At 41.1% G+C, this 15,173-nt stretch overlaps 1 protein-coding gene across 1 annotated transcript in view; it reads left to right on the top strand.

Moving 5' to 3' along the window:
- The first annotated feature begins 869 nt into the window (after nucleotides 1-869).
- The window catches only part of PRMT8 (protein arginine methyltransferase 8), a 57,399-nt gene continuing 43,095 nt past the window's right edge, over nucleotides 870-15,173 (top strand). Inside the window, exon 1 of the mRNA XM_058189587.1 lies at nucleotides 870-1,042. Within this exon, the coding sequence (XP_058045570.1) occupies nucleotides 896-1,042 (147 nt within the window). The 5' untranslated portion in view covers nucleotides 870-895. The remainder of the gene's footprint in view (nucleotides 1,043-15,173) is intronic.

A 15,173-nucleotide genomic window follows, 5' to 3' on the forward strand; every position in this document is an offset into this window, starting at 1 on the left:
CCGGCCGTCAGTGGAGGAGTGGGACACAACAATTTTGCACTTCATATTTTCACGGCTATTTCAGCTACCACTCTTGCAGCCCAAACCAGATCGTTGCTTTCTCTTTTAGATATTGACAAAGACCTATTTATTGTTTGCTTGGACGGTGCCCAAGAAAACTTTGCTCGAGAAAAGTGGATGGTTTGAGCCAGCTCCCGAGAAAGATGTCATACTTGAGGTCCCGGAAATGCAAGGGAGATATAAAAGCTATTAAAGATGCTGTTAACAACCATAATGGACCATTTTCTTGGTCAGTGATTTAAAGGATTCTCCATTTGAGTGAGGTTGTATAAGCCCTACTGCAGAGAGTAGCCAGATTTTCTGGCAGCTGTTAGCAAGAAAGGCAGTCTGAGAGTGAATGTGCCAGGATATCAGGCAGATTACAGATAGTCCTTGATTTACAACAAGAGTTCATTTAGTCAGTTGCCAAGGTTCTGAATTTTTGATCACGCGACCATGGGGATGCTGCAATGGTCATAAAATGTGGAAAAATGGTCATCTTCTTAAAAACTTCCAGTGTTGGAGCATTCACAACTTCTGGAGGCAAGTTGTTCCACTGGTTAATTGTTCTCACTATCAGGAAATTTCTTCTTAGTTCTAGGTTGCTTCTCTCCTGGATTCATTTCCATACCGTTGCTTCTTGTCCTAATTTAAAGAGATCAACGCAGGAACAAGAGTTTGAGCTGGTAAAAAGTAAGATTCCCTAAATACCGAAAAATATGAATAGAAAGAAAAAGCAAATATTGAAAACGCAGAAGCAATTGGTTTGTGGGTGTGAAATGCTAAGACAATTTACTTTTCCTGTGATGCCTTTCAGGTTTACAGCGGTGCCCCCAAACCTCTCCAGCCTGTCGCCATGCCGAATCCTGCCCCGCCTGCCATTCAAACTCCGTTGCCGCCAAGTTGTCCCGGCCGAGGCAAGCTGGCGAAACTCCTGAATCCAGAAGAAATGACGTCGAGGGATTATTACTTCGATTCGTATGCTCACTTTGGAATCCATGAGGTAAAAATCGGTCCAAGAGGCTGAGTGTTTTTGTAACAGCGCCCAGAACACACAGGTGAAATGCTCCAGGTTCGGACCAGATCACACGATCCGGTAGCGATGGTAGCAAAAATCCATGCGCCTTCCCCCATGCCCAGCTGAGCCATGCGATCATCAGAGTTTTTTTTTTCTTTTTACTTTTAAAAGCATTTTTTCTTCGGCCGAAAAAATGCTTTTAAAAGTAAAAAAAAAAAAGCTTTTGATGATCGCGCGGCTCAGCTGGGATTGTCAGAACCCTTTAGAAGCATTTTTTCTACAGCCTCTTCGGCCGAAGAGGTTGTAGAAAAAATGCTTTTAAAAGTAAAAAAAAAAAAGTTGACCACGCCCACCCAGTCACATTACAACCCCCAAGCCATGCCCACAGAACTGGTAGTAACAAATTTTACATTTCACCCCTGCCAGAACCGTGTGCTATGTGGGTTTGTGGGTGGACTTAAGCCACATCTTTGAAATCCACCTTGAAAAATCCACTTGAAATTCAGTGTAGAGAAAAACAAGATTTTTACTCTTTTAGGCAAGGAAAACCAAATTCGCAGGTATAGAATAGGTGGAATCCGGTGCCAGTAGTAGTAATTGCAAGAGGGATCTTGGCGTCTCAGTGAACGATCACTTAAATAGGAGCCAGCCGTGTGCTGCAGCTGCCAAAAAAATCCAAGGCAGTCCTAGGCTGCATGAACAGAGGGTCCTTGAGTGGCTCAGACTGCTAAGACAGTCTGTTATTAACACAGCTGCTTGCAATTACTGCAGGTTCAAGTCCCACCAGGCCCAAGGTTGACTCAGCCTTCCATCCTTTATAAGGTAGGTAAAATGAGGACCCAGATTGTTGGGGGCAATAAAAGTTGACTTTGTATATAATATACAAATGGATGAAGACTATTGCTTGACATAGTGTAAGCCGCCCTGAGTCTTCGGAGAAGGGCGGGATATAAATGCAAATAAAAAAAACAAACAACACCCCCCCCCAAAAACAAAACCAAACCAGAGGGATAGAATCAAGATCACGTGAATTGCCAATTCTACATTTGGTAAGGCCACACTTGGAATATTGCATCCAGCTTTGGTCACCATAAAATAAAAAAGAAGTTAAGACTCCAGAAAGAGTGCAGAGAAGAGCAACAAAGAAGATTAGGGGACTGGAGGCTAAAACCGATGAAGAACGGTTGCAGGAATTGGGTATGTCTAGTCGAAAAGAAGGACTAGGGATGACAAGATAGCAGTTTTCTAACATATGAGGGGCTCCCACAAAGAAAAGAGGGTCAGCCCTTTTCTCCAAAGCACCTGGAGGCAGGAGAAAAAGTAACAGATGGAAATCCCAAATGTGTTTTTTCAAGAGGCAACTGGACTCTCTGGTTTTTCTTTGAAGATGTTTCACTCAGTGGTGGGTTTCAATTTTTTTTACTACCGGTTCTGTGGGTGTGGCATGGCTTGGTGGGCGTGGCTTGGAGGGCGTGGCAGGGGAAGGATACAGTAAAATCCCCATTCCCACCCCACTCCAGGGGAAGGTTACTGCAAAAATCCCCATTTCCTCCTGATCAGCTGGGACTTGGGAGGCAGAGAATAGATGGGGGCGAGGCCAGTCAGAGGTGGTATTTACCTGTTCTCCAAACTACTCAAAATTTCCGCTACCGGTTCTCCAGAACTGGTCAGAACCTGCTGAAACCCACCTCTGGTTTCACTTCTCATCCAAGAAGCTTCTTCAGCTCTGAAGAAGCTTCTTAGATGAGAAGCGAAACGTCTTCAAAGAAAAATCAGAAAATCCAGTTGCCTCTTGAAAAAGCGCCTTTGGAACAACCATGACATGGATGACTGAGAATCTCAATAGACATTTAATGGATGGAAACTAATCAAGGAGAGAACCAACCTCTCCTTGAGGTTGAGTCATAGGGAGGGACTCCTCAGGGTGCCGTCAGCCAAGCAATGCCGGCTGGCAGTCCCCAGGAGAAGGGCCTTCTCTGTGGGGGCTCCCACCCTCTGGAACGAACTTCCCCCAGGACTTCGACAACTTGCTGACCTTCGGACCTTCCGCCGCGAGCTGAAGACGTATCTATTCTTCCGCGCAGGACTGGCATAGAATTTTTAGAATTTTATTATTGGGTTTTAAGTTTTAATGGGTTTTATGGGTTTTAAATGTATTTTTAAATCGAGGCCAAATTGAATAAGTTTTTTTAATTATTGATTTTATTTGTATTGCATTTATTTACTGTTGTTTTTACTTGGCTGTGAACCGCCCTGAGTCCTTCGGGAGAAGGGCGGTATAAAAATTAAATAATAACAATAACAATAACAATAACAATAACAATAACAATAACAATAATAATAATAATAATAATAATAATAATAATAATAATAATAATAATAATAATAATAATGTAAGGGATATAAATCCTTCCATTTCCCCACCATCCAGTCAGAGCTGAAGAAGCACCTTGGATGAGAAGCGAAACGTCTTCGAAGAGAAACCAGAAAGTCTAGTTGCCTCTTGAAAAAAGCACCTTGGGGACAACCACGGCCTGGATAACTGAGAATTTATTTTATTTATTTATTTATTTTATTTTGTCACAACAATATATGTAGATATCATACAAAAAGATTATATAGTAAATAAACACATATATGGGTAAATATAAGGAGGTATAAGCATATATATAGGAAGAAGAAAAGAAAAACAATAGGACAGGAACGGTAGGCACGTTTGTGCGCTTATGCACGCCCCTTATGGTCCTCTTAGGAATGGGGTGAGGTCAATAGTAGAAAGTTTTTGGTTAAAGCTTTTGGGATTATGGGAAGAGACCACAGAGTCAGGTAAAGTATTCCAAGCACTGATGATTCTGTTACAGAAGTCATATTTTCTGCAATCTAGATTAAAGCGGTTGATATTAAGTTAAATCTATTGGTTACTCTAGTATTATTGCAATTAAAGCTGAAGTAGTCTTTAACAGGAAGGACATTACAATAGATGATTCTGTGAGTTAAACTTAGGTCTTGTCGAAGGCGACGGAGTTCCAAGTTTTCTAAGCCTAGGATTTCAAGTCTGGTGGGATAGGGTATTTTATTGTTTTCAGAGGAATGGAGAACTCTTCTTGTAAAATATTTCTGGACACGTTCAATTGTATTGATGTCAGAGATGTGGTGAGGGTTCCAAACTGGCGAGCTGTATTCTACAATTGGTCTAGCAAATGTTTTCTCCATAGACATCCAGGAAAGGTTATATTACCCTATTGGCAGGGGTGGGATTCAGCTGGTTCATACCAGTTCGGGCGAACTGGTAGTTGTGACGTGTGGATGGGCCTGCCCACCCGCCTCAGCGCTATGCCGTCCTATTTAGCTGCATTTTTAAAGCCGTATGCATGCATTTTCAGTGCTGGGGCGAACTGGTTGTTAAATGATGTGAAGCCCACCACTGCCTATCGGCAATTTCTCTTCAGAATTGCTGTGTAGGTTGTAGACTTGGCCTCATCCCTTAAACTTCTCTGTTGTGGGAAATCTGCTTTCCAAAATAGCTCCCCCCTCCCCTGGTTGTGTATAATTCGGTCCCACCAGCGTTTCTTTCTGGCAAACTCTTACGCTGTATTTCCGTTGCAGAATCCAAGTGAAGCCCGCGGCTTCGGTATTAAAACCATTGACAATGTTATTGAGTCAATGTTTAGCCACTGGATTCTTCTGAGTTAGTCAACTGCGTTATAACAAGTCTGAGCAATATAATTATCCCTACTTGTGACCTAGGTTGTTTTTCATTCATAAACCGTGAATGCTTTTTTTTTTAAAAAAATTTTTATTCTCTGCTCCCGGTCAAAATAGACAATCTCAGTTGACTCTGAATTTCTACCATTTCTACCTTTGCAATTTAGTGGAGACTGCATAAAAGCTTCTGGTTTGGCAGCCGGCAGTATTGTACAGGAGGAGATAAAATAAGATCCCCCCCCCCTCCTATCCTATTTTCGACTGTGAAAATAAACTCCCAACCTTCTTTGCCAACACCGTCCTCGGGCTTGCTGTTGCGTCGTTGAGATTCCCCCGGGAGCACCTGCAAAGAAGGTTTTGGAGACACATATTGAACAAATAGTTCTAACAAAAACCAACTTGCTGCAGCCGCAACCCCATTTTGCGGGATCAATATAGGTCGCTCATCACCCACGAGCAGCTGGAGGTACGGAACAATGGGAACAGGTTCAGAAATTTACAATAGCTGTCTGGAGTGAGATGCTGTCAAAAAGCCAGCCGGTGATTTTCCACCAGCATTTATTGGGCTCCAGTTTCTTTCTTAACACACATTCCAAGCAACTGAATTTTATCGGGGTTCCCCCCCCCACACTTTTACTTCTCTTCCAAGCAGTTTCTTCAGATTCAACTGACACGGGAGAATGGAAGGATTTAGACTTTATTCAGTGGTGTTTTTTTTTCCCAAAAGGCAACTGGGTTTCGTTTTTGCGTGAAGACGTTTCCCTTCTCCTCCAAGAAGCTTCTTCACTTCTGAAGAAGCTTCAGTTTCAGAATTGAAGAAGCCCCTTGGAGGAGAAGCGAAACGTCTTCCACCAAAAACCAAGGAAGTCCACTTCCCTTTTGGGGAAAACACCTTTGACACAACCAGGACTTGGATGGATGAGAATCTCCCATGTAGAATCTCCCATCCAATACAAAAGCACTCGGTGTACTTACAAACACAACAAGAGATGATGGTGATGGTGATGATGATGATGATGATAATAATAATAATAATAATAATAATAATAATAATAAACAACATAAAGCACTTAAAAGCACATAAAAGCACTTAAGGGCCTCTGGTGGCTCAACAGGCTAATGCAGCCTGTTATTAACAGCAACTGCTTGCAATATTGCAGGTTCAAGTCCCACCAGGCCCAAGGTTGACTCAGCCTTCCATCCTTTATAAGGTAGGTAAAATGAGGACCCAGGTTGTTGGGGGGCAATAAGTTGACTTTGTATATAGTATACAAAATGGATGAAGACTATTGCCTGACATAGTGTAAGCCGCCCTGAGTCTTTGGAGAAGGGCGGGATATAAATGCAAATAAAATAAATAAAATAAATAAATAAAAGCAATTGGCGCTGACAAGATCACCATTGGTCAGCTGCAGAAGGCCACCTTACTGGGATCTGCTCGCATAATTCGCTGATACATTACACAGTCCTAAACACTTGGGAAGCGTTCGACTAGTGATCTGTGATATGAAATTCAGCATAGTTATCTCATTTGCTGTGTATACTGTCATTTTGTGTAAATAAAATAATAACAACAACAACAACAACAACAACAACAACCAAGTATCAATATAGGAAAACAGCGATGCAAGCTCGAGCTGACAGCTGGTATAACAAAGCACTGCATGGACAGTTCCTTGAAAAGATCCAAGGAAAAGTAGATAAGGAAAAGACCTGGTTATGGCTGACCAACGGAACATTGAAGAAAGAAACAGAAGGCCTAATTCTTGCGGACCAAGAACAAGCCATTAGAACAAATGTAATCAAAGCCAGAATAGCAAAATCTGCTGATGATCCCAAATGCAGACTCTGCAAAGAAGCGGATGAAACCATTGATCACATACTGAGCTGCTGTAAGACAATAGCTCAGACCGACTACCAACAACGTCACAACACAGTCGCTCAGATGGTCCACTGGAACTTGTGTCACAACTACCATCTGCCTGTAGCAAAGAACTGGTGGGATCATAAGCCTGAAAAAGTGATTGAAAATGAGCATGCAAAACTACTGTGGGATTTCCGAATACAGACTGATAAAGTTTTGGAACACAATAGCCCGGATATCACGATTGTGGAAAAGAAAAAAGCGTGGATTGTCGACATTGCTATACCTGGTGACAGCAGAATCGATGAGAAACAATTTGAAAAAGTCACCAGATATCAAGATTTGAGAATCGAATTGCAGAGACTCTGGCATAAACCAGTGCAGGTGGTTCCAGTGGTACTCGGCACACTGGGAGTTGTGCCTAAAGACCTAGGCAAGCACTTAAAAACGATTAGTGCTGACGAGATCACCATTGGTCAGCTGCAGAATGCCACCTTACTGGGATCTGCTCGCATAATTCACCGATACATCACGCAGTCCTAAATGCTTGGGAAGTGTTCGACTAGTGATCTGTGATACCAAATCCAGCAGTTATCTCGTTTGCTGTGTATACTGTCATTTTATGTAAATATAATAATAACAATAACAATAATAATAATTATTATTATTATTGCAGCTTTCTGCAATAACACTTGCTACTCGGAACATCATATATTTTAAGAAGATACTTGGTTGATACCTAGGAGACTGACAGAAACCCGTATCAACCATTAGCACCAGTCACTCATATTTGTGACACACTTTTAAATGTTCAGTTGACTGAGTTTCATGTTTAATGAATAAGTAAATAATAATAATATTATACATTTTAAGAAGATACTTGGTTGATACCTAGGACGCTGGCAGCAACCCATATCATCCATCCGTGCCAGTCAATAATATTTGTGATACATTTTTAAATGTTGAGTCGACTGAGTTTTGTGTTTAATGAATGCAATAATAACAATAACAACAATAACTATAATATACAATGATATTTGGGATACATTTTTAAATGTTCAGTTGACTGAGTTTCATGTTTAATGAATAAAGTAAATAATAATAATATCATACATTTTAAGAAGATACTTGGTTGATACCTAGGACGCTGGCAGCAACCCATATCATCCATCCGTGCCAGTCAATAATATTTGTGGGGGGAGGGGGGAAAGGGGGGGGAACTTTTTTTTTGTAAAAACTTTTTCAATTAAAAAATATATTTGTGATACATTTTTAAATGTTGAGTCAACTGAGTTTTGTGTTTAATGAATGCAATAATAACAACAATAACAATAACATACAATGATATTTGGGACACATTTTTAAATGTTGAGTTGCCTTGAGTTTCGTGTTTAATGAATAAAAGTTAATAATAATAATAATGTACAACCAGTGGAATAATAACACAGCTACACTCTAATTCCCTACCAGTCAGTGGGAACTGAAGAAGCTTCTTGGACAAGAAACGAATCATTTTCAAAGAGCAGGAAAAAACAACAACAACCCACGAAAGTCCCATTGGCTTTTGGAAAAAGCACTTCGACCTGGATGATTGAGAATCTCTATAGACATCTGAACCCAACTCTTCCTTGTCTGGACCTAACATTCCAAAATGTTTGCAGTGGATTGAGAACAACATTTTTGTTGGGGGGGCGGGAAACGGCAAAGGGCTCAGCAGATTCATAAAATTGCCAGGCTGACCTGTGAAGCTCTGGATCATCATCATTTCATAGAGGTTTCCTTATCAGGTTCCTAAGTGTCTTCAATAGTGACAAAGCTTTTAATGCGCTTGAAAAGGTCTTTAAAATTCAGGGAGAGCTTTGGAGATGTATCTGCCTTAAAAGGAGCCCATGTTGAATTGTTTAGCACAGACAGACACCAGGGATTGAGGACAGGGAAGTTTTAAGATACGTTGCATTCTGTCCAGTGGTGATATTCAGCTGGTTTCGACCGATTCGGGTGAACTGCACAGGGGGCAGTCTGCGGGTCGGCCCACCCTGGCACTGTCTGGTTCGGTTCTGCAACCCAACAAGAAAAACACAGACTTCAGAGGATAATTAGAACTGCAGAAAAAATAATTGCTACCAACTTGCCTTCCATTGAGGACCTGTATACTGCACGAATCAAGAAGAGAGCCGTGAAAATATTTGCAGATCCCTCGCATCCTGGACATAAACTGTTTCAACTCCTACCCTCAAAACGACGCTATAGAGCACTGCACACCAGAACAACTAGACACAAGAACAGTTTTTTCCCGAAGGCCATCACTCTGCTAAACAAATAATTCCCTCAACACTGTCAGACTATTTACTGAATCTGCACTACTATTAATCGTTTCATAGTTCCTATCACCAATCTCTTTCCACTTATGACTGTATGACTATAACTTGTTGCTGGCAATCCTTATGATTTATATTGATATATTGATCATCAATTGTGTTGTAAATGTTGTACCTTGATGAACGTATCTTTTCTTTTATGTACACTGAGAGCATATGCACCAAGACAAATTCCTTGTGTGTCCAATCACACTTGGCCAATAAAAAATTCTATTCTATTTAGCCATGTTTTCTAAGCCATGTCACATGCATGCAAGTGCTGTGGTGCGCCAGCAGCCTGCAGAGCTGGCAACGGAGTCGGACAGTGATGAGGCTGAGGAAGAGCGTGGACCAGTCCTGGAGGCTGGGGAAGGCCTGGATGAGGGCTCTGCGTCAGAGGCTGAGGTTGGGCCAGGGCCATCAGGGAGTGAGGTGCGGACTCCAGAGCCTCCAGAGGCTGACAGTAGTGAGGCAGAGGAACAGGAGGAGCCTGTTCCTAATGCACACATGAGAAGAGCTGCCAGAAGGCAAGAGCAGCTCAAGCAAAGAGGACGACTCGGGAGTAGGGCCAAGAGATGATTGGCCCCTCCCATAAGGTTTAAAAGACCAGCAATGGCATTTGGGCTCTTTGCTGGAAAACAATGTTGATAGCTTCGTCTTGTTGCATTTGTTTCGTATCTGTGTCTTCTGAACTTTGGCAGTTTGCCTAATTGGACCAAGGTTGGTGATAGGACTGAGGAATTGTATTGGGAGGAATTTGCTTTAATTTAGTTGGACTACGCTGGGAATGAGTTAATTCTCAGCTGTTCTAATAAAGTTTGTTTGTTTTTACACTGACTGAGTTGGGTCTGGGTCACAACAGCAAGACGTGCATGGTCACATTTTTGGTGCGCGGTGAACTGGTGGTAAAATTACGTGAAACCCACCTCTGATTCTGTCACAAAAATGCTTTGCCCCAGTGTTCATCAAAAAAGGAGAATATTTATCGCTCAGGATTGAAACGAGGGGTCCTTGCAGCTCTCTGAGCTTGGTTTTCTTTTTCTTTGCAGATGTTTAGAGAAGATAACCTTTATTGTTGTTGTTTTTTTACTGTGAGCACACTGGCCCACATTAAAAATGAAGAAAGGCATGCAGAGTTGCTCCTAAGCAATTTCCTTTATTGTTCCTCAACCTGTAGAGAAAAATCTTACTGTGCTAAAACCACGGCTTGCCACCATTAAAGATATATTCTGAGAATCTCTAGAGAGGATTTGTCTTGACTCTCCTTCTCTCAACCAAATTAACTAAACTTTGTTATATCTTGGTCCTCTGGAACATAGCCAGAGCTGGTATTCAGCCGGTTTGGACCAGTTCGCCCGAAGTAGCAGAAATTGTGGGTGAGCCCTTCCACCCGCCCCAGCTCTATGCCATCCTATTTAGGCATGTTTTTGAGGCTGGCCAAATGCATGGAAGGTGTGTGTGTGAGCAAAGGGCATGTGTAAAAGGCTGGGCATATGTGCTGAAGGCAGGCGAGCATGCAAACTGGGTGCACACATGCATGAAAAGTGCACACGTGCGGTGAACCAGTAGCAACATCATGTGAATCCCATTGCTGGACATAGCCCCCCCCCTCCTGGGAATCCAGGCTACATTCCACCACAGCGTTTGCCTATTATAGTCATGCTGTTCATTTTTCAGTGTGGTCTTCAAGAGGATTCCCTCAACATTGTTGCACTTTGTGGGCGATGGCTAATCTATAAGGTTCACCACTCCTCTAGGATATCCAAACTTTTAGAGTGCTTCATCTCATCATGGTCCTGAAGAGCCAGCTAGAAGGCTCCATGGAAGGAGAGGCCATTCATGTTCTTGGGATAAGCAGAATAGTTGTTCTCGGCGTTATGTTGTCATACAATGTTCTCCAGAATCAATGTCTGTTCCTACCAGGACAGCCACAGTTCGTTAATGGTTCTGGGCTAGTTCATTCTTACAAGATATATCACTCACATGCTTTAAATCTCTCATCCTCATCTGTGGTTTACGTTGTCTCACCTTTAAAGAATTATCAGACAAGAATCTTTGAATTCTGCATCACAAAAGCAAGTCTTAGGGTTGGGTTTTTGTGGCCTCCAGTAGGATAGGATAGGATAGGATAGGATAGGATCAGTGGTGGGATTCAGCCAGTTCGCACCACTTCGGGAGAACCGGTTGTTAACTTTCTGATCAGTTTGGCAAACTGGTTGTTGGAAGAAATCATTAGGGCAGAGAACTGGTTGTTAAATTACTTGAATCCCACCGCTGGATAGGATAGGATAGGATAGGATAGGATAGGATAGGATAGGATAGGAGTGAAGAGAAGAGAAGAGAAGAGAAGAGAAGAGAAGAGAATAACAGAGTTACAAGGGACATTGGAGGTCTTTTAGTCCAACCCCCTCCTGCTTAGGCAGGAAACCCTACACCATTTCAGACCAATGGTTATCCAATCTCTTCTTAAAAACTTCCAGTGTTGGAGCATTTACAACTTCTGGAGGCAAGTTGTTCCACTGATTAATTAATTCTAACAGTCAAGAAATTTCTCCTTAGTTCTAAGTTGCTTCTCTCCTTGATTAGTTTCCACCCATTGCTTCTTGTCCTGCCTTTAGGTGCTTTGGAGAACAGCTTGACTCCCTCTTCTTTGCGGCAGCCCCTGAGATATTGGAACACTGCTATCATGTCTCCCCTGGTCCTTCTTTTCATCAAACTAGGCATACCCAATTCCTGCAACCGTTCTTTATGTTTTAGCCTCCAATCCCCTAATCATCTTGGCTGCTCTTCTCTGCACTCTTTCTAGAGTCTCCACATTTTTTTTACATTGTGGCGACCAAAACTGGATGCAGTATTCCAAGTGTGGCCTTACCAAGGCATAATAAAGTGGTATTAACAATTCATGTGATCTTGATTCTATCCCTCTGTTTCTGCAGCCCAGAACTTTGTTGGGTTTTTTAGCAGCTGTTGCACACTGCTGGCTCATATCTAACTGGTTGTGCACTAGGACTCCAAGATCCCTCTCACAGTTACTACTATTGAGCAAAATAGCATATATACTGTGCATTTGGTTTTTCTTGCCTAATTGTAGAACCTTATTTTTTTCACAGTTGAATTTCATTTTGTTACATAAGCCCAATAACTACTTTGATGCAGTTGCCGGCCTAGGGTGAAATTGCAACTGAAGTGTATGGGATTGAAAGGCAGGTGCTATTTTCTACTTGTGAATGAGACACAAATTGTGGAAAGTCGAAGCCCAAACAGGCAGTTGCAAGAATTTTCATCTTTAAATAAATTCCATTGCTGGGGTTGCTGCCAGATGTGAAATTCACATAATTTCCCTACTGGTTCGCCAGGCCTCAAAAATGTTCCTTTTTTTTTTTTGAAAGTTTTTTTTTTTAGACAAACAAACATAAAAACATCTTCAATACAAATACAGTGTGCCGGTTGGTTGATTACAAATCTTTTGTGCAATTTCAACATGTACGTTAACTTTATCTAATTTTACATTTTATCAATCTGATACGTATCCAAGTATTTTAATCAATTAATCATTTAACTAACGATAATATTTCATTCTCCCATTTCATATAAAATATTCTAAATTAATATTTAGTTTTATTACATCATTCATTCCATCATCTTAAATCAATTATATCTTTCAACAATTCTTTCCTTATAAAAACCTCGCTCAAATCTTTTTTAAGATATTTTCCCCTCTAGCCATTGGTAGAATAGATTCCATATCTTATAATATTGTTTATCTTTCTGTTCTCTGATTTCAAATATCAGTTTACTCACATTCCATTATTTTCTTAATAATTTCATCGTGCGGTGGTACCTTTTCACTTTTCCAATTCTTAGCAAACACAATCCTAGCCGCTGTTACTACCTTCACAATCGGATATCCCAATTCTCTTTTATAGGTTTCAGGTATGATTCCCAATAAAAAAACCTCTGGTTTAAAGTCTATATGCTTTTTTATCATTTTTTCCAACTATTATTATTATTATTATTATTTTATTATATATTACATTTTTATACCGCCCTTCTCCCGAAGGACTCAGGGCGGTGTACAGCCAGAAATAAAATACAAAATATGTACAGTTAAAAACAAATTAAAACATAGCAAAATTACGAAATCGGCTGATAATTAAAATTACATTTAAAATATTTAAAAATATTAATAAAACCTCAATTTAAAATCAAACTATTATGCCAGTCCCGCTTGAATAAATAAGTATGTGTGGATTTTAGTCCAGTATCTTTTAGCTTCTACGCACGTCCACCACATATGGTAATATGAACCAGGTATCTGATGACAAAAAATGTTTCTAAATAGGACAGCATAGAGCTGGGGTGGGCAGGCAGGCCCACCTGCGATTTCCACTACCGGTTCGCTTGAACCGGTCCGAACCAGTGGTTGCTGCTAAGAATTCAATGCACCTTCCTGGAACACTGCAGAGGCAACATAGTCTGTAAATCCAGTGAACAACGAAGTTAATTTAAAATACTTTGGGGACACTGACACAGTTCTCTCTAATTGCTCATTACTAGTCAGAACTTGAACAAAAAAAAATAAAATAAAAATAGATGACATTTCAATTAGAGTTTGAACGTGCAACCCTGAAGGGTAAGGGAGACATTTACTGTTAAGTAGGAAGAAAAATGAAAAGTAAGAAGTGTGGGTTCCTTGTTAATGAACCAGAATCATTGCGGCTAAATGCAGCCTTTACCACAATAGGTGACACTATTGGGTTTTAGAGCCAGGTGTCTTACATCCATGGGCCAAGGGTGCCCTTCTTGCCTTTACCCAGTGGTGGGATTCAAGTAATTTAACAACCGGTTCTCTGACCTAATTTATTTATTTATTTATTTATTTATTTGTCACAACAATATATATAGGCATCACACAAAAAGACTATACAGTATATAAACATATATATGAGGAAATATAAGGAAGTATAAGCATATATATATAAGAAGAAAAAGAAAAACAATAGGACAGGAATGGTAGGCACGTTTGTGCTCTTATGCACGCCCCTTACGGTCCTCTTAGGAATGGGATGAGGTCAATAGTAGAAAGTTTTTGGTTAAAGCTTTTGGGATTATGGGAAGAGACCACAGAGTCAGGTAATGTGTTCCAAGCACTGATGATTCTGTTACAGAAGTCATATTTTCTGCAATCTAGATTAAAGCGGTTGACATTAAGTTTAAATCTATTGGTTGCTCTTGTATTATTGCAATTAAAGCTGAAGTAGTCTTTAACAGGAAGGACATTACAATAGATGATTCTATGGGTTAAACTTAGGTCTTGTCGACGGCGACAGAGTTCTAAGTTTTCTAAGCCTAGGATTTCAAGCCTGGTGGGATAAGATATTTTGTTGTTTTCAGAGGAGTGAAGAACTCTTCTTGTAAAATATTTCTGGACACGTTCAATGGTATTGATGTCAGAGATGTGGTGTGGGTTCCAGACAGGCGAGCTGTATTCTAGAATTGGCCTAGCAAATGTTTTATATGCTCTGGTTAGTAGTGTGGTGTTTTTGGAAAAGAAGCTACGCAAGATTAGGTTTACAACTCTTAGAGCCTTTTTTGCTATGTAGTTGCAGTGGGCTTTAATCCCACCACTGCCTTTACCACGTCCACTTCCCGACTTCCACTTCTGCTACCTCAGTTAGAAATCGGCAGGAAAGGTCTATCTGAAAGAGATAGAATAAGATGGATTCAGTGTAAGCGATAGAATAAGATGGATTCAGTGGTCAAAGCATTTCAGCTTTTTTCACCAGACCTGTTCTGACCCTGCTCCCTAAACATGACAAACCCTCTGAAGTGAACTCAAAGATTTCTTTATTAGGAGTGCTGGCAGTCCCGGCAAAAAGTTTCTCTCTCACCGCAGGCTAACAAGTCCGTCTGGCAGGGGAGATAAATAGTTGTCTGCCACATCTATTCATCTCTGCCCTCTGCCTTTTATCCCCTGAGCTAGGGTGGGGCTTCGCTAACAGTGGTGGCTCTTCTGTCCCGAGGACTGGCCCATAGATTTCCACTGCTCTCCTCTCCTCTGCCTTCTGTGTAGCCACGCTTCAGGCACTGGACCCAGCTGTTCCTCCTCTTCCTCATCAGCCACCTCCAGCCCTGGGGGCTGTTGACTCTCCATCTGAGGGCTGACGGATGGCCTAGGCTCCGCTTCTGT

Source organism: Ahaetulla prasina, chromosome 7, assembly GCF_028640845.1.
Source record: "Ahaetulla prasina isolate Xishuangbanna chromosome 7, ASM2864084v1, whole genome shotgun sequence".
NCBI lineage: Eukaryota > Metazoa > Chordata > Lepidosauria > Squamata > Colubridae > Ahaetulla > Ahaetulla prasina.